This window comes from Centruroides sculpturatus, unplaced genomic scaffold, assembly GCF_000671375.1.
Source record: "Centruroides sculpturatus isolate CEXI.00-Female unplaced genomic scaffold, Cexi_2.0 scaffold834, whole genome shotgun sequence".
NCBI classification, from domain to species: Eukaryota; Metazoa; Arthropoda; class Arachnida; order Scorpiones; family Buthidae; genus Centruroides; species Centruroides sculpturatus.
Window position 1 is genome coordinate 193,408 of NW_019384958.1, and position 27,694 is coordinate 221,101.

Below are 27,694 nucleotides of genomic sequence, written 5' to 3' on the forward strand. Positions count from 1 at the left end.
AGGATGTACTACATAAATTCATAAAAATCGTTGGCATCAATTAAACATTAGAAATAATCAAGGAAATATTAAGTTTTCCTTGATTAATATTTAATTGATTCTGATGATTTTATAAATCAAAATTTCTGAATAATTAAAATTAGAAATTGATTTTTATGACATTTATGCACGAGCGTGGAATCCTTTTAGTATTATTTTATTATGTATACACATACAAAATAATAATACAGAACGTATCATAACATACACTTTTTTCAGCTCCTACCATAAAAACTAAGATAAATTTAATTGAATTAAGAATAATCTCAAAAATCTACTTTACTAATGAGTACTGAGATCATTTCTGATCGATCAGATTGATCAATTTATCTCTTGCTTGTTTCTGGAACCACCAGTGGTGAGTGTATAAAACAACTGAACTCTGGTTGCGAGAAGGTTGCGGGTTCGCCCCTTACCAACGAAGTTTCAAAAGGGGCAAACCCGCGACGGTACTGTACGGTTTACTGAATTTTTTTACGTTTGTAACATCTAATTAGGTGCTAGTTTCTCATAGTGAATTTCCTGTGAGGCACCCCCCTTTGGCACATCACCCATGTGTTGAGTTGTCGAATTCCATTAAACTAAGCCAAATCGCGCTTACTTTTATTTATAAGGATATAAAACTAATTTGCACCATTTTTAAAATGAATTAAAACTAATTAGAATTAAAATCTTCCGGAATTAACTTGCAGAAAAAAATAAATTTTTCACTTAGCGTAAAAAATAAAAAAAAATTGTGCAGCGGAATTTTTAAATCTCATCAAAAAATTCATTAATACAATTAAAGACAAGGATTATTTTAAGATCTCATTAAGAAATCCCTTTTCGAATAAGCAATATCCAAGTTAATTGATCTATTTTTTTTTATTATTTTAGAAAGTAAAAAAAGATAAATTAAATAATTAAAAATATTAGAAATTCATTTCCTCGAAATTCAAATGTCCTGGGGATTTGAGATCTAATTCGAGCGAGCTTAAGAATTTCACGTCTCATCGGATAAGTCGGGCCCTAACCCCCTTTCTACCCCCATTGTGGACCTGGTCGAAGCCTTGAAGGGCCTGGAAAAACTAATTTTTTAGGGGTCCACATGGCGGAGAGAGCCCCAAAATAATAATAAAAAAAATCATCCAAAACTGAGAAATATGAAAGAGGATTTTTTTTCAAGTTGCTGTTTAAAAGTTTATTTAATTTTTTTTTTATTTTTCCTGATAGTTCTTGCATTAAATTATATAAGACAGCATTTATTTTGAATAGAGATGATGATCTCTGATTGAATCTTGTGGAATGTTCCTTCGATTTTGAATGTTTGCCTTCAGGTTTTTTATGAATGAAAAAGAATGGAATGAATTTTTTCGATTGTGTGAAAACGTTAAAGGCCCTGAGGCCTTTCATATTCTTATTTTTCTTTTATATAAACTTTATATATAAATATTTTTTGGTTCGTACATTAATTTTAATTTGATTTTTTTTCTGTACTTTTATTGGAATGCTGATTGCTTTTCTTCCTTTTCTGTGTTTTCCAGGAATTTCTAATTCCATTTGAATTATTACAGAATAATGAACTAATAAACGCGTATAGACACTGTACAAATATTAATTGGTCTCTATGTAAAGAACCAATAAGTGACAAATCAATAAATGCTAATATTGATTAATTTAGAATTTAAATTGTTGAATAAATTTGAATTTTATATAAACAATTTTTAAAATCATAATTAATTAAAAAATTATAGTAGATAAATTTTGTTTCAAGTTAATATTTATAGAATTTTACATTAATAAATATTTAATTTTTTATTCGTTTTGTAGGATTCCGCTGTTGGAACTCCCGTGACTTTAAAAGTCGATCCTAGAGGATATTTTTTGTTTTGGACAGATCAAAATAAAGTGAGTAGCATCAAACTATCTTTAAGAATTACATAAGCTTTAATGTATATACCTTGTTTAACCTTTAAAATCTCTCTTACATAATTATATATATATATGTATCAAGCAATAAAAATGCGAGAAAATCTAAAGTGTGGCAATCTGTTTATTACCTTTTTCAATAAGCGATAACCTACTCGTCCTTCTCGCTAATAGATATATTGATTAATTAGGATACTCTTTAAATTACAAATATTTACTCTTGATTTTATACAAGGAAGATTCCACTGCACAGATATAGGCAGTTGGGAACGAAATTCACATTTCCAGTAATTGCATTTCTTCATTTTTAACTACTTCACACCATAAGAACCATTTACCTCTTTAAAGATAAGTTCAACGACCTTTTCCTCTTCATTGTTTTCAAAATATTTAAGTATTTTTATTGAGAGAAAGAAGGGAGAAGAAAAATCCCTTTCTCTTCACGATACAAAAGAAGAGGAGCGTGAATATCTTCACTCCCATTTAAGAATTTTTCACAATCAGCAATTTTCGTTGTCGTCGCTTCAGGTGATGAGTCTGAAACGTAATTATCCCACTTTACACGTGCCCTATTCCTAAAATAGGCAAGTGAAGAAGGTAGAATGGTCTTGTAAGCCATTTATATATCTAGGAAAACCAAGCTAACAATCGATTTTTCTCTTTCTCTCTTGCATAAAATTTACTCAACTCACTGATTACACTCCTTTCTGTATAGTTTCTCCCTTAACAGCTGAATCTATCTGTCAAATAAACACGTTCTGTTGCGATTTGCTAATGGATTTTGGACTTGTTGCAACCGTTGAGAGATCTTTCACAAGATTTAATCTTTAACTGGAATGGAATTTCAATATTTCTTTTTTGATCTTTTGACAGGAATATTAATTTCTAGTTGTTGCTTAGTTACTATTATTAAATATTTAAGTTTTAATTGCTGTTATATACTTATAAATTTATAACATAATTTTACTTGAGGCGTGTTAATGTCTCGTTTTTATTAATCAACCTATTGGAATTCCAAAGTAACTTCTTGAATTCTTGGTTAATCTCTTGATAAGATTTCTGGTAAGTAAGAGAATATAAAGGGATTAAACATTATCAGCTTTATAAATTTTGCTTTGGAAAATTATCTAATCTTAATAATTACTTTTCCAAATTTAAATACAGATTTTTTTAATCTACGTAATTACACTGCACGTAAGTACAGTATAATACGGTACAATGTACTATACTAGACTGTAAGTAAGTACCGAGTTGTACTGTACAACTATGTATATTATATTGTGCTTATATAGGTACAAAAGCAATTATTGAATAAGAGATTTTAAAGCAGTACTCTATTTAGACTTATCCTTAAGTTATATAAGGCTCACAATCTACGAAACAGGGCCTCACGTTTTAAAACTTACTGAAGTTAGGGCCTCGTTCCACAGAGGATGCAAATTGTAGCTTTGTAAGATCGTCTAAATTTGACATATTGTTGTACAGTATATCCAGCGTATGTAGTACTGATGCAGGGTGATCGTATTTAAAGTAACCCCTTTTAACGCTGTCTACAGATATATTTACAGTCCAAAAGCTATAGAATCTGAAACATTTTAGGACACGTGGAAAATATTTGCCTAGAAATAATACCAACATAAGCCACTATGGCATTTTAGGCGCTTTCACACTACATTCAGCTGTTGAACATACTTTACCTTCAGATTTTACACCTTCATAATGGAGACTATGTTGAGTAGTATCGGATGGATCGGTTGATAGGATTAAAGCAACACAAGACATGGATGATCTACGAAGGAGTATCTCGCGGGAGGACTTTCTGTGAGAAACGTGTCCCTATTATGAAGAAAACCTGAAAACTTGGCCAACCTGTTGGTGAGGCGCGAACCTGTAACCGAATACCAATGTTCAGTGACTTTATCCATTCATCCACTGATGGCGACCATCAGTAGATGAATGAATTTTTTCGAGAATTTTAGTGTTAGATACTAAAAACCCGAAAAATGAGGCATGCTTTTCATAGAAAGTCCTGGGAGGCACCCCTTTGGCAGATTGCCCATGTGTTGCATTGCTGTATCCCATCAAACGAAGCCATTGGTGGGTCTTTCAGCAGTATCCTCTGCATGGCCAGGTTGTTTATATAGCACGAATATTCTGTAAAAAATATTTGCGTGCAGCGCCAAAAGTGTTATAGTGACAAGTTGTGGCAGTATTTATTTTCATGGAAATGTCTTCATGTCCTGAAATATCATTAAATCAAATCTGATTACATTTAGATTGCTAAAGATCTCTTATACAGCGTTAAAAATTGTTACTTTAATTACGATTATCTTGTATTTGTCTGTTATTCGATAGTTATATTCTACAACAAAATAAATAAACCTACAAGTAATTTTCTGTTTTGAAGTTGCTTTATAAAAAAATTTTGAGTCGTATTAGACGAAAATATATCTACGAGCACTAGATTTATCTTCCTATATGATTAATTGGGTAAGATGATAGCCACTGTTCGTTGTTCCCAACTTATCTTCTGTACAGGTTGTAGTGACTTTTCTATAATTTAACAAGATTTATTGCATTATCTTTTATTACATGTTCAGTTCTACTATTTCACAAGTTTTTAATGGATTATCTCTGTTTCTTCAGTAACATTTAATTTTTCATCACAAAAATAACTTTATTTCAAGTATCCTTCCATTGTAAATTTAGTTATTTTGTTGTAATCGGTTTTTTTCTTGTAATTCTTCAGACACTTCAATATTTACCTTCTTAATGTTAAACAATTTATATAAAGTAATATATTTTACATGATTCGAAGTCAATTCACATTCGTTCACTGTATTTGAATTCATTGTGACGAGAAGAATCGAAAGTAACGCCATTTTGTTTCCTTGAAATGAAAGCGAAATGTTTAAAAATGTACGATATAACGCAACGATTACTAAATTGCGTGTAATTTAATTTAAATGCATTCAATTTACTACCCCTGCTACATAAAGAATTAAAGGCTCCCTATTTTATTTATGGCTTTTTCCGCGTTTTAAACACTAAGAGGGCATTTTCTTCCATATCTATCGTGACTTCAATTAGGTCCATAATGGGCTGGATGATACCCAGGATATGAAAAATTATTGGGCAGTTGTTTGCCCGGATTCGATTTCATGTATTCCGAGAGTAGGTTGATGCCTTACTCTTGCTACCTTAGCTATCTTGCCGACAATTAGAGGCCCTAAACAAAAACTTTTATGGCTTCCTCGTGCAAACAAAATATACTGTATACTTATCTCTACTTTTGTCTTGGTCTAGCACGAAATCCAATAGTAGTTATGATTCTGGATCTTGCACAATATCATCGTGTGACATGGGTGTCATTGTATGAATTTACATGACGCTTCCAAGACCCTTGCGTAATCTAAAATTGCTAATATTTTTTTATATTATATCACTTTTTCATATACAGTATTGATTATTTAAAAAAATTTTATACATGATTTACAGATGGTCGAGGTAGTTAAGGCGTCAGAATACTTCTTTGAAGGACCTGGATTCAAATCTGGGCAAGCACAGGAATTTTTAATGGGCAAACTACCCCAGATATAATGGGCCTACTCTATCGCCTCCATTGTGAGCCTGGCCGAAAAAATGCTCTTTTAGTGTGTTTAACAAAATAATAAACTCGATTATTCGAAATGGTTTTCAAAAGAAAGAAAAAAAAAAAAAAAAATAGAACATTTAAACCTTGTACTGTACGTTTCACCGAGTATAATACACAGAGACTTATCTATCCACGTAACTGTAAATCACTACGTCATAATGTCGATTATAGCGCCGCGAAAATAGATCATATAAGTAACGTTACGTCAGATTTTGAGTAAATTAATTTGTTTAAATGCATTGCATTACAGTATTATTCGCGAGACTTTAAATACACTGTGCTTAATGTATCCAAAACACAAAAACAAAGGATTTTCTGGATTATCTGAAAGACGCCAGATCCCATCAAGTTCGGATAATCGAGTTTCTACTGCAATAGTATTTACAAGAAGCAATGTATTAGAGGAACAAAAGAAAAATGTTATATTTCTAGATAGAGCCTGTTATCAAAAATAAATATTTTCTTGAAAAGTTTATCTATTTATCTCAACCTATTTCCCGTATCAATTCTCTTCATACTCCGCCATTCTCCATTAAGATCATTAGTGTCTTATTGCACTCCTTAACACTAAAGTCATCATCACTCAACTGAACTTTTCCGGCAGGCTGCAATAGCAGCGGCATTTGTCTGTTGTTAGAAAACATCGGAAACGTATGACGTGATATCCTCCTTGATTATTTCATAAGCTTCATAATTTCGTTTAAAGATAATGAAATGAAAGCGTACGAAACTCTATTCTTTCTTTCTTGTCTTACACGAAAATCATCAGAAAATTCAAATTAATAGAAACAAGATGGTTGGAAGTCGATAGTACATTTTTCCCTGTATGTGTAATCAGAATTTAGCTGTTGTAATAAAGACGCGAGGTTAATTAAATGCATTGCCATGTCGTGAGGAGTGATTAACTGAAATTGTTTATTAATCCTTCACACTAATGGAATTGAATCGTTGATGATATTCTCTTCCTTTTCTGTCTGTCTTTTGTCATTTATTAAAACTTTGTGCTTTTGATTAAAATTTCGATATATTTTAATGTTCTTTCTGGTAAATATAACACTTATTTGTTTTATTATTATTATTTTTATTTAAAAAAAAAAAAGTAAAACGTCTGTATCTGTTGGTCTTGCCACCTTCGGAAGCGTTACGCAAACCGCATATTATTTGCGAACGATATTAAAACAATATTTTTGGAATTTACTCAAATTTTATGATGATTTTGTATTTAAATTAATTAAATAAAGTAATAAAATATGAGTTATTAATCGAACGATGCGTGTCATTTGTTATTAATATTGTTGCGTCAATGAACAAAGATGGCGACGAAATGATGATACAGAAATGTTTTAATGTTATTCTAACTAAAAAAAATAATGAATTAGCTTACTTTTGAGAATAAACTGATTAAATTAATAAAGAATGACAAGGATTTTTCAATAAATTTATTATCATTAAAAAAAATTTTTTTTAAATAAAAATGTTATCATTTGACTTGTTAATTAAAATGGATTACTAATAAATGTGTTTAAATAGGTAGAAAAAAAATTAATTTTATGTAAATATACCTAATAAATATTTTGTATTTTAAATTAAATCCTAAGTAATTTATTAATTTTATATTTTCTAAGTAATCGATAAAAGTATCGTTAATGTGAGCGATAAGAATTTTTATAAAGGAACCTTATAATTAATCTATTAAAAATTACATTAAAATAATTTTTTACTAGAAAATTATTATAAAAAAAATCAACAATTAATGATTAAAAAAATTTTTAATTAAATTAAGCAAATAAATTTTATAATATAGAGAAGGAAGGGGAAATATATATAGGCTATATATAAATCCTCTGCTAATTAAAACATTAAATTACAAAAAAATAAAATAAAATAAATAAATAAATAACAATAATTTTTCTTTAAAATTTTTAATTATTATTATTTTTAAATTTAATTTTAATATTTTATCTTCATTAAAAGCTTAAATTACGCAACGTTTCCTGAAGACCACGAAACACACAACTATCAATTAATGTTTTCTTTTTAATTTTTAATATTAAAATTTAAAATTCGATAGAAAAAAAAAACATCTTATGTTTTTATGCAATAGGTTTTCTTTTTTAAGTTCTAGAAAAATATTCTAGAAGAAAAAATTACCAGGAGATTCTATATCCTTCTGAAACGGATTTACCATAATTCTCTTCAAGTGTTTACCTGTTTTTTCTTTCTGGTACTTGGACTTTTATAGAAAACTGTCACTAGTTTTACTATAAAAATTCAGAACTTAGTTTAAAAACTTTAGGTAATATCAGTTTTTTTTTATTGTTTTCTTTATAGAAAACTTTACTATATACAAGCCTTGTTATAAAGTAAACTTATAATTAGTGTATCGAATTGTATATATATACAATACTTTTTACTCATATTTTAATGCTTAAAATTGAATTTTCTATTCTTTTTTTGCTGCCAATTTGTAGTTAGTAACCTTATTTATTATTAGTGATGAGATTAGTGTATCCAATTTTCGTTTTCGTCAAGTTTTCTAAGCTTAAAAAATGAATATATATATTATTTTTTCGTGTTTTTAGGTATTTGTTTATTAAACTCTTTTTTATTTTAGTGAATTTAACTTTGTTTGATGGCAGAAAAAAAATTTTTTTAGAGTTTTTTTTGGCTGTTATTTCTGAGATGAATCAAGGAGGAATGATGTGAGATACAACGCATCTGGAAAATAAATTCCTTCTAGAATTAACTTCATTAATCAATTTTGATAGGAAACAGATATATAAGATAGATAAATTTGATATTTAATAATTTGATATAATTCGTTTTTTCATGGAAAATTTTTATTATAATTTTAAATATATATATATATATACAATTTTTAAGTTTAAATCAGTGAAATACTATCTAAAGTTACTACATTAAATAAATATAAGTTATTCGANAAAAAAAGTTCCTTAAAAATTTTTATTATTTAATTAATTTCGGTAGAGTTATTATTATTATTATTACTACTTTTAAATTTAATCAGATAAATTCGTTTTTTCGAAATTTAAATTAACCAATAAGGAGGAAAACTGCGATTCTGGTCTGTTACGTCATTGTTACATCATTACCGGCAGAGCATTTAAGTCGCTATTAAAGTATTGCGTCACACAAGATTTTTATTGGATCATTTAAAAATTTTTGTAATAAGACAAGATTAGCGGCGTGTCGTTACTGCAACGGAAATGACGTCACACGGAATAATTGAATTTTGAAAAATTGACATTTTTTTTCGAATTTTTATTCGTAGAATATATGTAAACAACTGTAGTTTATGGAATTTATATTATTTTTAGTGAGCTTTATATACGAAGAGTGTGTGATTATTGATTTTTTTTTCTTTGTCTCTCCCTCTGTATCGAGTACACAAACTTTGAATGCACATTTTCTATTTTTGTAATATTAAATTATAAAATATTATAATAACAGTTGATTAATAATTTAGATTTTACCCGGTAACTTGATTACAAGTTAGTAATTAGGGTAGTTTAGGGAATTAAAATATCCAATGTATTATAATAGGAGTATATCAAAATAGTAATTATATCAAATCTTCCATGATTAAAATATTTGGGAAACTCGTTAGGGTTTAATTTAGTTATGATAGGAAAATTATTTCTAATTAACCTAAAATATTTTAAATTTTAATATATATATTTTTTCTCCCCATCTTCATTTTTCTTTGACGTCAAAACGAAATAAAGCTCTATAATTGGTTGAAATATACATGTAGAGCGTAAATTCCTTTCGTTATTGGTTAATTTAAATTTAAATTTAAAAAAAAAACGTTTAATTTAAAATAAAATTAATGGTATTTTATTGAAAAATTGTTTCGAATTAATAATTTTTTTAAATAAATACTTTTTTTATGGATTAAATGTATTGAAAATGTATTTTATTTTTTTAAATTGATTATAAGTAAACATTTTATTAATTTTATTTTAATTATATCAATGATTTTATAAAGTTATTCACTTCAGATTTTCATAATAAAAATAAAATTTGAGATTTTATGTTAACATATTCCATTTATACAAGCTACCTCGATAGAAACAAGCTTCTAAGCGAGTTGTTTATTCTATATAGTTTATAAATATATGCACGTGTATATATATATATTTATATAGATCTTGAATATATTTAAATAAATATTTAAACTTTAAAAACACAATTATGTAATTCGTGATAGAGGAGCTACATATATATAAATATTGAAATTTTACGCTCGAATTAAATAAATAAAGTGAAAAATCAGGAAGTAAACAAAATATTTCTCTTCCAAAATATAATACTTTGTTTTTTTTCCTTCTCCTCACTTCCTGATTATGTAAATTTTTCAGGTATTTTTCCTTATTAATTTTAAATACGAAACAACGTATCATTTAAAAAGTAAGTGTAATCATTATATATTCATAAACTATAAACATGCAAATGTCAGTCATCAGTAAAATACATTAATTTGTATCTTTCGGAGCTATATACGTATAGTACCGATCGTTTCAAACGATTGTAAATATTTACTAGGATATTCCAGTGATAGACTCGACTTGATACCATTTGCACTAATGCCTTTTTAAAAATGGCATTCTGTGCATTTCATAAATATATAATATATGTCATATGTAACGTTTTATGTATTTTAGATAGTAAAAAAGAGTTGAAAAGGTCACACGATAGCATAAATATATTATTTGTCGTAGAATAATGCGTTATATCTGTTTAAGACTGTATAAAATATATACTAAAGTGGTTACAATTGTTAATACACTTTCTTATTGTTCAGAAAGTCAATTTGTATATTGCGTGTACGCATGCAATATTTAAAACTGGAATCATGTATGTATACATATAATTTGTATTAAAGTATTACTTTTGTATTTTCATGTAGCGTAGATGAAGTTAAATATATGTTATGGTCAAGACTGAATTCAGACTGTAATATACCGTATTGTAGGTAACAAAATTAACCGTCGATAGCATAAATTTCTAAAATATAGCTTATCCAGCTGTACATATACATAATCATATACAGTCGAACCTTTCATAACGACTACTACTAAACAGCGGGCATTTTTTTGTTTCTGTCAGTGTCCGTTGTTCAAAGGTTTGGCTGTATAAGTATCTATAATTATACATATATAAGTGTACTATTTTACATACAAACACTAATTATATAATCTACATTTATAAACAATTATTTGGATTTAATTGTATTCTTGAAAAGTTCATAGTTCACGTGAAAACTGATTGTTTTATGTAAATTAAATATTTATTTTAATTTTTTTTAGATTAAGTTGAGCTTTCTATGATTGTAGTCTTATCTTATTAGAACTTATATACGTTTTTAAAAATCTTTCTTCGTTATGTTCGTTAATACGGTTTAATAAAATACAGCAAAACCTCTCTAAAGCGACCATCTTTGCTTGGAACTGTGGTAGGTGGTCTCGAAGTAAGAGTTTTATTGTATATAATTTGTTTTGTACAAGACTAGGATCCTAGTTAATACTGCTAGGCCTACATACAAAGTTTATATTTTTGCATAAAATTTATTTTGTTACATAAATACTAATAAATTATAATAATACAGTAAACCAACTCCGAATTAAGCCTATATAAAGTCAAACCTGAGAACTACGGCCATTGACGAGAACATAAAAATGGCCGTTGTTCGGAAATGGCTGTTATCAGAGGTTCGATTGTATTAATCAAATAATGTCTATAACCTGGCTAATTAAATGTAAACATTCAATTAGCCAGTTATATCCTGATAATGAATCCGGCATTATCATTTGATTAATAACTATTAAGGTAAAAGTTTTCTGCTTCGGTTCTGACTTTAATAAAGGGAGAAAAATACTTTTTGTAAGTACATATCTACATTTTTAGATTTGATAAAATAATTTTTTTTCTATTTTATTGCCTGTTTTATACGTAAGTATCTGTTTATGATCAAAAAATGAAATACAGTAGGGAAAAAAAGTTCCATATTAAATAACCACCGGAATTCATATTTTCAAACAATAAAAATACAATTTTCAGAAAATGAAAGTTTGAAAATGTGTTTGTATGTGTGTGTAGTGTGTAAATCTCTCAACCAACCACGCATCAGTTTAAGTGTACTTCGGTAATGGAAGAATATTATGGCGTCTAGAAATGTCATATTGACTTTGGTAGAGTTGGGTTGATAGTATTTTCGTTGATCAGAAGGAAAAAAAGTTTGGTTGATGTAATAGAAAATTTCTGTTTGGTTTGATAGAAAAGTTATAAAAGACATGTTTTTGCAACGTAACCAAAGGCATCCCTGCGATTCGAGTGTGTAGTTTAATGAAGATAAGAGTTTATGAAGCGCAGTTAAAAAAAGCAAAGGGAAAAAACTACTCAAAGCTTTATTATAGGCTACATAAAAGTAGGCCTATATGTATGTATATATATATACANTATTCAAATATATATATATATATATATATATAAATATATATTTTACGTTTTAAAAAATGAATGTAAGGCTGCTTACGGTAAGCCTTTAAAAAGTATATTTTGACAGGATAAATTAGCCTTAAATCTATCGCTTACTATAAATTTTTCAGCATGTTTTTTTTATTCTACGGTGGATTTGTTTAAAATGCTGTTATTCGATTTCAAATTTTTCATGTGTGCCTTATTTAAATTTTAAAAATATAAGCGGCATCCATCAATTCTGAAGTGTCAACTCTTACTGTTTTACAGAGGAATTCTGAATAAAATTTAATTTTTCTATTGGGATTACGGTATAAAATTCAAGGTGTTTTCAAGGATTATTTTACGAAAAAAGAAAAAATAAACCTAATAATAATTTTAAGTAAAAGTTTCTAATAATAATAATAATACAGAAAAAGTAATCGATAGTTAATCTAAAAATTTGATTGTTTTATGTGATATTTTTTCACTTTTTTGATTGAATATGGGCGTGTTTGACTTCCTAGAAGTCACGTTCTTTGAAAGGAGGTTAAAAAAAGGACTAACTTCTATAAGTAGGAAGTTAGTTTTGCATCTAGCAGCGTACTTTATACACGTACAGTACTCTATCAATAGTGTGATGTGTGACAAAAGTTCTTTCACGAAGACGGAAAGACTCGTCGTTTCTCTATCTACACCCAACTTAAAAATTTGTTGTAGATAAGATACTCCTATTGAAAGCTACCACACTTGTTGTATAGTAAACTACACTATTTTATCCTTATCTTCGCTTGCTGAATCCATAATATCATCAGCATAGAAAGGATGCTTTGACGTTGATTCTTAAAGAAAAGAAGAGATTTTTATGGTTAACTCTTGAAATATTTTAATTATCTGTTAAAAATTAAAATTGATTCACGACAAATTAATTAATTATTAATTTATAATTATGAAATTAAGCGATTTTTAATGTAAATTCTCTGCTAATTGTAGCACTCGGCCTTAATGTAACGTAAAATTAACGGTTAATGTGAACGTTACGTTAAATTGATATTAACATATATATATGTTTGTATATATGTTAATTTTAATGTCTTTCCTCAATAATTTAATGTCATTGTATCATTAAGTGATAAGGGAAAGGTGCGGCTTATACGAGAGGCATTCCAAGTTATGATTGATTATCTGCTTTACGAAGGAAAAAAAAAATTATAAAATATATTTTCTTCTTTCATTCGTATCAAAATGTTTAAAAATTTTAAATGGTAGATGCTTTCGTTAAATGATAAATGAAGATAAACTTCACTGCTCAATTAATTAACACCGTTAAAATTATAAATGATCCTCTCTATATGATTTATAATATTTGGAAACTCTCAAAACTCTTCGAATTTCTTCACGTAAATGGAAATTAATTCGGCTATTTCGTAGAAAATATTGCAGATTAAATTTAAAAAGTCACATTTTTCAAATTAACTCTTATTGGATAGTTTAAATTCAAATCTGCCGTGACGTCATCCTTTTTTTTTAAATTCTCCAATTAAAATAATCGAAAAATTATTGTATTATAATTTATTTAAAAGTTTTTTATGTAATTTAATAATTTTTCATCTGTTCTGATTGGTTAATTTTTGTTAAAAAAATTAATATCGATAAAGTGACGTCAGAAAAGATTCGTATTTAAACTAACCAATACAGCTATAATTCAACATTTGAGCTTGATATAATTGGTTAATTTTAAAAAGAGGCTAATAAAGTGACGTCAGCCGATTTGAATTTGAATTAACCAATAGAGTTAGAGTATTAGATTTAAAATGAGAATCAGTTCAAGAAACAAACTAATTAATTTTTTTTTAATTAAAAACTCTTAACGCATATATAAAAGGACTTCGGAAATTTATCAATTGATGTTTCTACACGTATACAATTATATTTAATTGGCTATTTTTCTTTTACTGATTTCGTAATTTTGACCTTCGAAAATAAAGGAAATAACCTTTCAGTAGACTGCAGAAGGCCAATAATAAGTAATAATTAGTTCTCTTTAGTTGTTTTAGTGTGTTCCTTAATTTCTTATCAATCGATAAATCTAACTTTCTTCCATGTAATTTTTTTTTTCTTTTTACAAAACACAGGCAAATTCCTGCGCTTAAAATATTAATTGAGTGATAATTTTAGCTAATTATTAAAATATTTCTTTTTATTATTTACAGCATATCGCCGAGAATAACGAATTCAGAAAAAAAATAAATAAAATTACATTTTTAATTTAATAATAAATTCTCAGATAATTTTTAGTTTGTATTTAATTAAGTTACTGATATTTTTCTGAATCGTAAACAATTAAAGTTTCGAAAATTAAATTACTAATAAATTTTCTATTTGCATAACTTTCGACTGAATAGAAGATAAATAAATAAATAAATGCTTGTTTATAAACATGTCATGATTATTTGCTGTTTACTGGATTTATTCTGGTGTCACACAGATTTGAATTTAAACTAGCCAATAGAGTTGAAGTAAATAATATATGACGTATGTAATTGGTTAATTTTAAAAGATGTTAATATCAATAATGACGTCATAGCAAATTTGAATTTAAACTGTCCAATAAATTTAAGCTAAACTCAATACTAATTGATCTTATTATTATTACTTTTTTAAAATTAAAGTGACGTCATAGTGTATTTAAATTTAAACTAACCAATCGAGTTAGAGTAGATTTTAAAACGAAAATTTATTTAAGAAAGTATTGATTAAATTTAAAATATTATAATAAGTAAAATTTAAATAATTCTAATTTTATGCCGAAATATTTCCATTTTAAAACATCAATTTATAAGGCAATTAATTACGTTTGCATGCACAATTTTTCTTCGAATTTAATAAAATTTTGTTATATTTTAAACTATTTTCTTTCTACTTATGTCTTATCTTTTTAAAATAATGTTTATTTATCAACAGGAGACAGAATTCCTGGAGATTTCCTATATTAGAGACGTCAGAACAGGGAAATACGCCAAAATCCCCAGGGTAAGTATCTTGAGTGAAAGTGGGAATTGACATGAAGATTGGTTTCTATACAAACGAACAGCTTTTCAAACTTATACAACCTGTAGAAGTTAGTTTGTCAGTAGCACAATGAACTGTGTATAATGCCAAGAGGGAGGGAAATTAAAAAAAATAATAATAAAAGGAATAAGAAAAATAAAAATTTAATTACTGAAATACTTTTCAATTAAAATTCTTGTTTAAAATTAGTTTAGATGTTGAAAAATTTTATCTTTTCATTAATTAATTTAATTGTGTTTAGTTTAAAATTAATGAGAATTATTTATACATTTTCTATGAAATTTTATACTGAAATTTTAAAATCTCTCTTCTTTTATAATAAATAAAACGTTTATAACTTTTAGATTCATTTAATTAATTAATTAATTATTAATTTAAACTTATTCTTCGAGTGTTTGTTATTGGATTCGTGAGTGTTGTAATAAGTTTAATTTTTAATAATTTAATATAATTAAAAAATGAATTATTTATCTTTCCATTTGTAATTTGTTTATAAATATTAAAAATTTTAATGATTTTTCTTAATAAATAATAATGGATTGAGTAATGATGGATTTGTCATCGGTAATATGATGCAGTTTGATGTCTATGATTAAACATATGTTATTCAGTACGATACTCTGACTGTGTAATTAACTATAAATAGTTATAATTATGTTTAAACATATTTATTTACTACTTATTATATTAAATAGATTATATGTGATATGTAGGACCCATATGAATTCGGTTTATATTTCTATAATAAGGAATGGTTAACTTTAATTCTGTATCAAACATTAAGTAATTTAACTTTATTTCAATTAATTGTAATTAAGTATAGTATAAAATTTCACTTGTGTTTGTGTATGTTTATCAATGGCCTTCTACTCACACTGAAGTGAATTTTGTTGCTAATTAATAAGTTATATACTTGAAACGTTAAATACTGTACATATATGGAATTATTCTTTTTATTAATATTTCTTAAATAAATAATTAATTAATTTGCATTCATATGAAGCGTTTAGTTTACATTGTACAGGTTGGCTCAAAAGTCAATTAACCGTGTTTTGCTTGTTTCGTTTGTAAATACGAACTAAAAACTCAGTTTAGAATGACGTAGTTTCTTTAGGAAATTGGCTTTAAATTATTTGTAATTTTTGGTTAATTTAGCTAATGCAAGTTAACTCACTTTTGGGTTACTCTGCATACGAATGTCTACATAGTATAATTCTGAATTTGATGTATATAATTGATTAATATGCAGACTACATAAAACTTAAACATAGTGATGTGATAAAACTAATATAACAAGTATAAATTCCGTTATAATCAAATACAAACAAACAGTTCTGTAATGTTACTCGAAATATAAAATTAATTAACATAACGTATCCAGCAGCGGATTATTCTCTAAGCAAATTAAGTAAGCTTGTTAAAGGTTCCCCAAATAGAAATTTTATTTCTAAATATTAAATAATCTAAGCTGTCCGAAATTAATTAACGATGACAGTCTTCTGACGTGTTAATTCAATACCATATAACCCTAGAAAATTTGGGATAATAAGTTTGAGATTATTATATATTTGACGTGGTATAGTCGTATATTATAATTTATAGTTGATGGTTCAATTCTGTACAGTTTAAGATAGTCAATGGCGGTTTTAATTGTGTGAAGCCCTCTTTTATTTTTATATAAAGGTGAGTCAAAAAGTCCTTTGCACTCTTTTCATTCCAAAAGTCATGGCTGCATTAACTATTAAGCAAAAAATGCTTAAGGCATTGAGGAAAGGGGCACGGAAATTTTTCATTGCCTGATTTACCATGGATTATATAGTGAAAAACTGCAAATGGTGCAGCTGAACTAGAGTCCACAAAAAGGGGTACCCCACAATAAATGAAAAAATTAAAGTATTAGCTGTTGTCATTATTGTTGTTTATATTTTGAATTACATATACAGTATATGGGAAGCACCAAAATCTTTTAAAGGCTTAAGACCTCTTAATCTGACCCTATCAAAAGTATTGAAAACGTATTAGTTTTCTTAATGAAGAACGTATCTTCAGTACTTTTGGAATGAAAAGGGTGCAAGAGACTTTTGAATCATTCTGTATATAATAATAATATCAAGTCTTTATCAAATGATACTTGATATTGTATTGTGTAGTACTAATACTGAATTTTAAGTATTGACAAGCATATATTTCTGTATGAGGGCCCTAAAAACACGTGATCCTAAGAACTTTCTATGTATAATATAAACTGCCAAAAATGAAAGTATTAATTAATTAATTCCTCTAGCCATGGTCGTCCGCAGAAAATTTTCTAGGGGAAACAAAGCTTAGAGACAGATAATTTCATCAGTAAATTTTTATTTGATTATTTAATTTTGGGGTTTTTATTTACAAGTAGAATATAGAATACAGTATTGCATCAATACAAAAATGATAGACAACGCGCCCCATGGTCGAAGGCGTAAAGTTACATATCTCAATCATTTTTACGATTATAATTTATGGAATTTTTTACTTGATCTTACAGGCAAGTGCCCCACCTCTCTGTGCGGACGTCTATGGCTCCAGCTGCAAGTAGAAAACAACATTTTATTAATATACTGTAGAGGAGAAGGTGGTATTATGGAACACTGCGGGTATTATGGAACCACCCCATTTCGAACTGATAATAAAGGCGAACTGAACTAGGCAGACATCCATAGCAAGGGGAAAACCCGTTTAACTGAAGTAAAACGGTTGTCCGCATTTAATCAGCAAATTTGTCTTTTTCAAAATTCGCAAGTTTTGAATGCTAACTGAATTTAATTATTTTTAAAATATAAATCGAGTAGTTGTAGGTTCACTGGTACATGTATTCCGTTCCAGAAACTTGGGGGTACATATTAATCTGTGTGATGTTCACGTTTTTTAAATTTTGGTCTCGACAGACGTAAGTTAATTCGAGATGGCGATGCGTGAAATACGGACCCCATTGGTGCTTTTACAGTAATATGGAACTCAACTCCTCCGAACTTTCTACTTGCAAGCAGACATTCCTCCAGAGCAATTTGTGAAAAAGACACTAGGTAGAAAGTCAATTCTTCCTGAGAATATCGAAAAAAAAAAGCTGCTGGAAAATATATTGTTGATGGAGGTCATATTTTTCTATTATAAAAGGATTTTTGAGATAAAATACATTGGAATAAATAATTTTGTAATTATTTGACATTTTTTGCCCTTTCCTATTTGTTTTTGGCTACATTAAAGCATTTTTTGAAAATATACAGTAAGGTTCCATATTACCACCCGATTTTCTCTAAGCCTACTTTAGGACTTTTTTGTACAAAAGCCTTCAAAAACCATACTTATAATTACACTAGCGAAAAATCCAATTAGGAACATTTAGTTTACTAGTTACCAGTACTTTTCGCACAAAAAATGTGGGTGTAGTTATGATACCTTGTTTACAATTCACTAAAATGTAATTGGGGTTCCATAATACCACCTTCTCCTCTATATTTTTTAAAGAATAAATTACATCTTAAAAAATTAAGAAATCTTCTAAAAATTTCAAGTAAACTTTTGATAATTTGTTTTTAAAATATTGAAATTTATCATTTCTTTCTTTCTTATTTCTCCGCTGCTTTATAGAAACTTTGGGATTTTAGGATTAATCAGACTAGATAATCGGATTTGACTGCCAACATTTAAAATTTCATTATTTAAAAAAAAAAGAAATACTTTTATTAAATTATAAGATTTCATTCAAAGAAATAAGATTTAATTTATTATTATTTTTTTTAATTTTAAAGTAAAAAAGTTCGTGTCATGGTCGCATGTTTCAATAACAGGATATTAATTTTGTAATATTTAAAAAGAATTTTTTTTTTTGTGTTTACAAATACTAGAAAATGAAATATATATTTTTCAATTTTTATTATATTTTACATTATAATCCATTTTTCTGATTTAAAAAATAAAAAATCAGTTTATTATTATTTCGGGATGGCTTGAGATTTATATTAAAAATTTGAGATGTTGAGAAACGTAAAGTTGTTGATGCAGAATTTAAAGTTGCTTACGCGTGCAATTTCCCAAGTTACTCCGAAATTATTTAATAAACTCGAGAAATATAGATTTTTGAAGTGGATGCCATACCGCAACTATCCGGCAATTTTTATATATATTTTTTTAATATTAAAATAACCTATAGAGTTATATTCCTTTGCCGGTTTAAAAAAATATATATTAAATATTTATTTATTCCATAATTGAATTCTTTTATATATATAGACTATATTTTTAAACCAATAATCGAGCTGGATTTGAAAATTTAAAAATTAACCAATAGATTCATGTAAATTTTCAAATCTAGATTACGTATCTGTTAATTTTCGAATTTCAAAAATGAATAAAAGATAATTGGTTAATTTTTAAAATTTAAAATGCAGATATATATCTATTGGTTAGGATATAGCCAATAGGATCTAACCACTACCGATCTAACCAATAGACTTATATGTATATTTTAAAACAGAGAAATAAACCAATAGACTTTTAATTTAGTTTTAAAATTAACCAATAGGTGAGTTTCTGTATTTAAAAATTTAATGATTATAATTTTGGTCATTTAAATTAAATTTAGCAAATATTGATTAATTAATTTTAAGATGTAACCTTTAAGTAAAATGAATAAATTATGTCACTTGATAAAATTTAAAATATATAGAATACTTTATTTTCTAATTAAAATTGAATTTTTTTTTTAATTAAAATATAAATAAATAAAATAAAATTCTTGATTTTAACGGTTTACAGCATTCAATAAAGCATTAACTACTGGTTTAGTTTTAAATTAAAAATTGATTGAGTAATATAATAATAATAATAATAATTTATTTTCAATGTTAAAATTTTTACAAATTCAAATAAAATAAAAAAAACTTTTTAATTGCTTCTGTAATTAGTTTAACAAGATAAATATTTTATCTTTACTATTATTATTATTATTTTTAATAATTAAAATTTTTATTATAGTATCTACTCCCTAACTATAATTATAGCCTCTTATAATTAAAACTTTAAGGCGCTATTTTCCTTGCAGAAGAGTTAAAATTTTAATGAAATTTTTGATTAGTTAATTAAAAATCGTTGAAAAAACAAAATGGATTGTTAAAAATCTGTTTTTTAAGCTAAATTTAAACTAAATTCGTTACCAAAAAAAAAATAACCATTATAAAGAAAAAAGAAAGTTATTATAACACGCCGAAGAAATTGCCCATAAAAATGTTACTTGAAAAGAAAAGAATTAGTATCGACTATGCTTGGTTTTATAACCTCATAATGTGATGTTTCGACGCTATTACTCTATCTGACTCCTTTCACAAGATCAGAATAATCTAGTGTTATTGATAACAGATAAATGAACATTATGACCCGCTTATTCGGATGTTGGCATTAACTTGTAAAGGTCGTGTTGATGGTAGATTCAATATATATTTTCTCATTTGTGGAATGTTTTAACGGGGAGAAAAAATCCTTTCATTCCTTACATGCATTACTATACAAGCTATGAAATTTGAGATTACGAAATTTTTCACATTTAACAAATACAGAATGGCCTAGAAATCAATTAACTACGTAGTGTTTGTATGTTTCAGGTACTTTTGTGAATGTGAATAGTAAGTTGAGTGCATAAAAATGTTTTTTTCTTTTATAAAATTGACAGAAAAAGTAATTATTATTCGAATAATACAGCGATTTAATCGCTACAATGGTGAAATGACTTTTGGCCACTCTCTGTATCTATATATATAATCGAGACGAGTTGATAATAATAATAATAATAATAAGCGCAGAGCCCAAACGGTTAGGAGTTGAAAGTTGAAATTTGGTACACAGATAGGGTACGTCACGAAAACGCACACTAAGAAGGGATTTTTTGAAATTCCCCCCGGGAGGGAGAGAGACAGGATTAAAACTTCTATATACATTATGGATACGAGCCCAAACGGTTAGGAGTTGAAAGTTGAAATTAGGTACACAGTTAGGGTACGTTAGGAGAACGCACACTAAGAAGGGATTTTTCGAAATTCCTTCCCACGGGGGAGAGGGACAGGATTAAGGCTTAACACTTCCATCAACAATGGAAGTGNCTATTGGTCGAAAACTCGCTTCCTATTGGCTATTAAGTTCAAATATTCAAATTCGCTCTTTCTATTGGTTACTGAATTTAATTTCTTAACTTTATTTATTTGATAATTTATTCTTTGCACCTTATTCTTGAAGTCCAGAGACGGATTTAAAGTTGCCATTAAGTTATAATGTAGAAATTTCGTATTTAAATCTGTAATTATCAGAATGTAACTATTTTAAAATAATCTTTATCTTAGTTATCGTTACTTTTGCCCGAGCAACGCCGGGCCCACCTGCTAGTATTGTAATAAAAGCGAAAATAAAAATTGTGTAATGTTTTGATCTACTATTAAACAAATAGGAAAAAGAAAAAAAAAAAAAAAAAACATTTTCAAATGTAAATTTAGTGATTCCAATTTCAGTACATTGTCGTTTCTAGAAATTTTCTATAATCTGATTAGAACATCTTATTTAGTGTAGTGTTTTTCAATCTTTTTTGAAATTCCTCTGACCCACTTTAAGATTGTATAGTACATATAAATCTTTCAATGTAATCACTGTATAGAATCTTCACTAGTCATTGGTTAAGATTATTCTGTACATAAAGTCGTATAGGTCTTCTCTCTGCCTTATATATTTGATTTAAAACATGCTTTACTGTCATGAGCACATTATAAATCACGAGAATATAGTCTAATATTCATAAAGTATTAGAAATGTTTGCTACAGGATGTACTAAATCTTTAAAGAAGCGACTTTAAATGACTTCTCTACAGACAATTTATGTTAATTAATGTATAACTTAGAACCAATAGTAAGGCGACTTTAAGAAATTAACGTAATTTGTACTGTACATAATTGAATGTTCTATTATCATGTGTTGTAAATTATGGTAATTTATTTGTGCAGATATCTTAATTTCTAACATAGATTTGGTGCAAATGATCGACCACTTAGCAACAAACCGACGAAAAAAATTAAATTTTTTAAGTAAAAAAAAAATGCTACCTATTTTATTTTTGATGGAGGATATTTTGAAATGAAAACGTAATATCTGGGAAGGATTTATTTGGAGAACAAAAGACTCTGTTACTATGGCAACAGATAGATTAATAGAGGTCCTGGCTACAATACTGATCCAATCACGAAATCAAAGGCAAATGGTAACGAAACAAAGGCGGCAAAATCAATTTAAAGTAGGAAAGATTGATTTTCCTCTTCTCATTTATGTAATTATGATTCTGTGCTATATCTAACTAGTTTAGTTTGCTCAGACGTGCAATCTGTTTTTAAATCGAAACTGGCAAATCAGATTGGTTACGATAAAACACGTGACCGGAATGTCTTTACAAAGTTAAAACGTTTATTTCCGAACTTCAATAAAGATTTTTATTATTCGTTTTTTCGTTATTTTAAATAATACGTCACTTCAATTCATTTAAAAAAAAGTAATATATAAAAATAGAAAATTTGTTCGTCTGCTTTTTGATTAAACCAATCCGAATCGTCCTAATTCGGTATTATTGTGTTAAACGATAGCTCATTGGTTGATTATCCTGTTTGAAAGTTTATTTTAATTACATCACTCGACGTCATTGAAATTATAAAAACAAAATAAAAGAGAAAAAAAAATTGCGTTAATTGTATTAAAGCGGAAAATTAATGCGAAATTAATGAGTATTTTTATAAAGAAATAATTAAGATTTTTATATCGGCGCGTGCTGCTTCCGTTTAAAATCGTAATACAGTAATAATGACGTCATAACTAAAAAATTGATCATTTTTATATATTTTTTTTTAATTCTTTTTTTGAATTGGAGGGGGTTTTTATAAGACGGACAATTGATTTTGTTGGACAATAGATCAGTCAGGGAAAGTGTGTGTTGCGAAGTGATGTATCTGCTTGCCAATAGATAAAGCCACGTCGATTTTCTCCTCCTCCTCTCTATTAAGAAACTTGTTGACTGGAAAAATAAAATAATAATAAAAAATAAAGTTAATAAGTTTTATTCACACTTAAATTAAAAATAAATAAAATATTTAATTTATATGTAACTTTTCACGCTTGAATAAATCAATTTAAGTATTTGGAATAATCGGATATTTAAATTTCGATTTTAAACGACATTGATTGGTACATTTAAATTTCGTCATCGTCATTAAATACTCTCGACAGTATTACGTTCCAGTAGAAATTTGTTGTGTGATTTTTTTTTCTTAATATCACTTCAAACGCATTTTTTAAAATAATTTTTAAATGGTTTTTTTTCCGAATTTATAACTTTGAAAATTATTTTTTTTTAATCAAATATTGACATTAAATTAATGAAATATCAAAGCGAAATTTTAGTAATGCCATTGAGATCGAGATTATTAATCTTATCTATTTTATTACTATACGACGCCATTTTGAATCAAAATGGCGGACAAATAAACCAGTTTCATTTGAATTCTGACAATTATAAAGACATATATTTAAAAATTTCTTAAATTATTGCTGCTATAGCTTAATATAAGCCTATTTTTTAAAAAAAGGTGTAATATGTAGTGAGATTTAATAAAATTTTTAGATATTACCCAAAAATTGAAGAAGACCTATATATTATACATAAATGAAAGAAATTATTATGTTTAAAGTGCTGTTTTACTTATTTGTTTTTAATATAAGAGAAATTCGTGATTTAGAACCATTTTTATTCATATTTATTTGAAAAATATTTTATATAATCTGTACTATATCACTCAATTGCGTTATGTAGCAATCGTATGAATTTAAGTGCACCAATTCAGGAAGGAAAGTAAATTTTTCTAAATTTGGAACAGGAAAAATTAAAAAAAAAAAAAGTATAGGAGAAAGGAGAATAACAGATTGAATGGTTTTCTATAGAATTGCTCAGCTTAAAATTGCGAATCATAAGCTATTAAGGACAACGACCTATATTCTAAATATATATATTTCTTACTATATATCTGTCTCGGTTATTCCTGTAAGTAAAGATTCCCTCCTGCAACTTGACTGTATGGTAAATCAATAAATTGAACGTTTTATAAAGAAAAGTTGACAGTTATTTAATGGAATTCTTAATAGCTCCTGATGTAACCATAAGAATAGGATTTAAAGTTATTTTTTCAAAGGTTAAACTACTTTTAAGTTATTCAGTTTTCATAAATTTATCATTGAGAAATTTTTTCTTTATTGAATTTTATATTCTATAGAATATATCGAATATGTCATGATCGTTTCTCTCTAGCTCTGTGTTTTCCTTTCACCTGTTAAAAATTAATAGGATTAGGAAACTTCATTAACAATCTATTTATCTTTTTTTCCTCCTTTTCTCCTCCTTTTATGAGAAACTAATTTGAATTATTGACGTAATAGTTTCGTAATTCTCGGAATTTATGAAGTTTAAATCTATGATTTAAGCATAAATTTTAACTTATAAAACGCCCAGCTGTTGATATACAAACGTAGTATGCTTTAATAATATCAATCTCCATTCTAATATTGGAAAACCGGGAGGTATTAATTTAAATTTCGCAACAGGAGACGTAATTAGAGGGATTTAAACTCTTTTACGAGAACGGTTATCTTTTCTAATTAATTGAATTCTAACTCGATAGGAAAAAGGAAGGGTTAAAAAAAATATTCCCTAGACTTTATTACCCAGCTCACGTGACCAAATTAATTTTGTATCCAAAGGGGTATAATTAGAAACCACGTACGATTCGCGTATTTATACTATATTAACGTTAATTATCCCGTTTTCCAGTGCATTAATATCGCTTGTATATGCACTGTAGTATCTAATTTCAGAACACAGAGGACAGACGTGACGTATTATATAGTTTTAATTAAAGTAACTTAAAACTATATAATTTAATTTTATACTCCGTCTTAGAAACTAGGCAAGTATGACCTTAAGAAAAAAAAATCTATTTTATAATTTTAAATCGTTCAGTATCAATGATTTCTTTTCGTATATAAAGATTCACGAAGAGGTTCCTAAATTTAATATTTTGTGTTACATATTACATTCGCGACTAGCTACAATTTACTTAAAGTGTGATTTATGAGGTACTTGTATATACGATACTGCTGCATTTTTTTTTTTTTTTTGTTTTTTTCCCCTCCTCTTAAGAAGGGGCGAGTGTAAAAGATGGAGTAGAATAAAATGAAAAATTGTCATTCATATCAGGAAGCAGCTTATTTGTTCTATCTGTCAGGACTTCTCCCTAAGGAGTATAAGCAGTTGTCTCCGAGACATTAATGTTTCTGTCTCGATTGTAAAGTAAGGAGAGCCTTGTGTCTTTATACTACTACTAGTAGTAGTAGTAGTGCTGCTGCTGCTGCTGCTGCTACTACAACAGAGTGCTTCTCGTAGGTATTGAATGACATACCTTCGAGCTAGAGATTTTCGTTACGACACGAAAGACAATTTAACGTTATCTTCCATGTTTTTGTTTAAGGAATAAAATCATTTATGTTCTAAAACAAAAATTCTTTCACTCTGTTGGATTTTGAGTATAGAAGTTTATTAAATTAATTTTTTTCTTTCGTCATCGTTGTTCTTAAATGGTGCCGTTACAGAGAGGATATTTGTCCATGATATTGAATGCATGAAGAGCGTTTTTTGCGGTTATATTGGATGCTTGAATATCATTTTTGTAGTTTCATATCGTGTCATTGGGATGGGGAATTGTTTTTGGTTGAACGAGATCAATCTGCAACAGTCTTTTCATCTGCTTCAGTTGTTCGCCATCGAGGATATTCTATATATAGCTTTAGCACATTCGGTCAGTGATCTTTATCATCGACTTGGATCGTTGCCAATAAAATGGCCACGTGCTGTTGTGACGTCAGAGATAGCTTTAGTTTTAGTGGATAGAATTTTCAAATTTTAAAATGATCGTATCCAATGAGATCGATTAATTGAATATCTGAAATTTTAAATTTATAACCAATAGGAAAAACTCATTTTGAAATTCGAACTTTTGTAGGAACAAGGAGAAAACGTTTAATATAATAAATTTTTATTTAGTAAGATGAAAAAAAAAACTATTTATTTTGTTTTTTTAAATATTAATTTATTAACCAATAGAGAGATCAAATTCAAAAATTTGAAATTTGGTATCCAATGAGAGAATACTTAGATTAGTCTTTTAAGATGAGAATTGTAAATTTGTACCCAATAGGATTAATAAGTTTAAAATATTTAAACTTCCAATTTACAACCAGTATGTAGAGTGGAATTCGTAATTTGAATTTAGTGTACAGTAGAAAGAGTAAATTTTCGAATTTGATTTTAGTGAATAAAATTCAAAAAATATTCAACAAAAATAAGGTTAAAGAATTTGTTCGTTAGAAATTGAATTCAGTAACCAATAGAAAGAGCGAATTTGAATATTTGAACTTGGTAACCAATAGGAAAGGATAATTTAAAAATTTGAATTTAATAGCCAATGGAAATTTAATATTTCTTTTGAATTTAATGACCAATAGAATGGGGCGAATTTGAATATTCAAACAATAAGCAGAATAGATTTAAATTTTCGAATTCGATTCTCATAAAGTACTGTACTAACTTTTTATTTAATAAATTAAATAATAATAAATCTAGATTATATATATATAAATTTATCTTATGTTTTAATATATTTATAAATTTCATGCGTAACAGGATTGGTTCATTTACTAATAATAAAAAATTGATAGCATCCTACAATAGAAATCGATTGTTTTTTTAAATTGAAATGTATAGCCAATAGAGAGAGTGAGTTTAAATTTTTGAATTGGATGAACCAATAGCAGTAAATTAAAATTCAAAATTTTAAATTTACATCCAATAGGAAGACTGATATTTAAATAATGTACTTAAAGAAGTTTTAAAAAGTTTTAAAATATTCTGAAATAACAAGAAGATTTTTAGAAGAAATATTTAAGTAATAAAATATATTTTAATTCAAAANCTTATCGTTTTATATTGGATTAAACTGAGAAGAATTTAATATTTGGATTGAATTGGGAAAAAAAAATCTTGTTGTTGGATTAAAGTCCGAAGTCTCGACGTTTTGATTAAGCCAAGGAAAGGAATCTTGATGTTGGATTAAGTTGGAAAGAATTTAATTTTTGGTTAAATTAGAAAGATTTTATTCGATTCAGTTGGGAAATATCTTGACATTTTAAGATGTTAGAAAAAAAAATATTTAATTTCGATAATTTCATATTTCAGCCGGCAGAAATGACGTTTGAAAGTTCAAAAATTCGATAGAGGGGAAAAAAATCTAATAAAATATTCTTCTACGTGACCATATAAAATGCATTTTCATACTTTACTGACTTTCTTGATTAGCTTCCTACATCTAATTCATAACAAATCAATTAGGTTCTTGTATTATTCATTAGAAAACAAATAGAAATCATTCTCATGGTTA

At 27.2% G+C, this 27,694-nt stretch overlaps 1 protein-coding gene across 1 annotated transcript in view; it reads left to right on the top strand.

The window, feature by feature from the left end:
• LOC111632403 (1-phosphatidylinositol 4,5-bisphosphate phosphodiesterase classes I and II-like) overlaps positions 1-27,694 on the top strand; it is a 122,964-nt gene that overhangs the window by 23,534 nt on the left and 71,736 nt on the right. The window contains exons 2-3 of the mRNA XM_023376817.1: positions 1,849-1,926; positions 15,044-15,112. Coding sequence (XP_023232585.1) covers positions 1,849-1,926; positions 15,044-15,112 — 147 coding nt within the window. The remainder of the gene's footprint in view (positions 1-1,848; positions 1,927-15,043; positions 15,113-27,694) is intronic.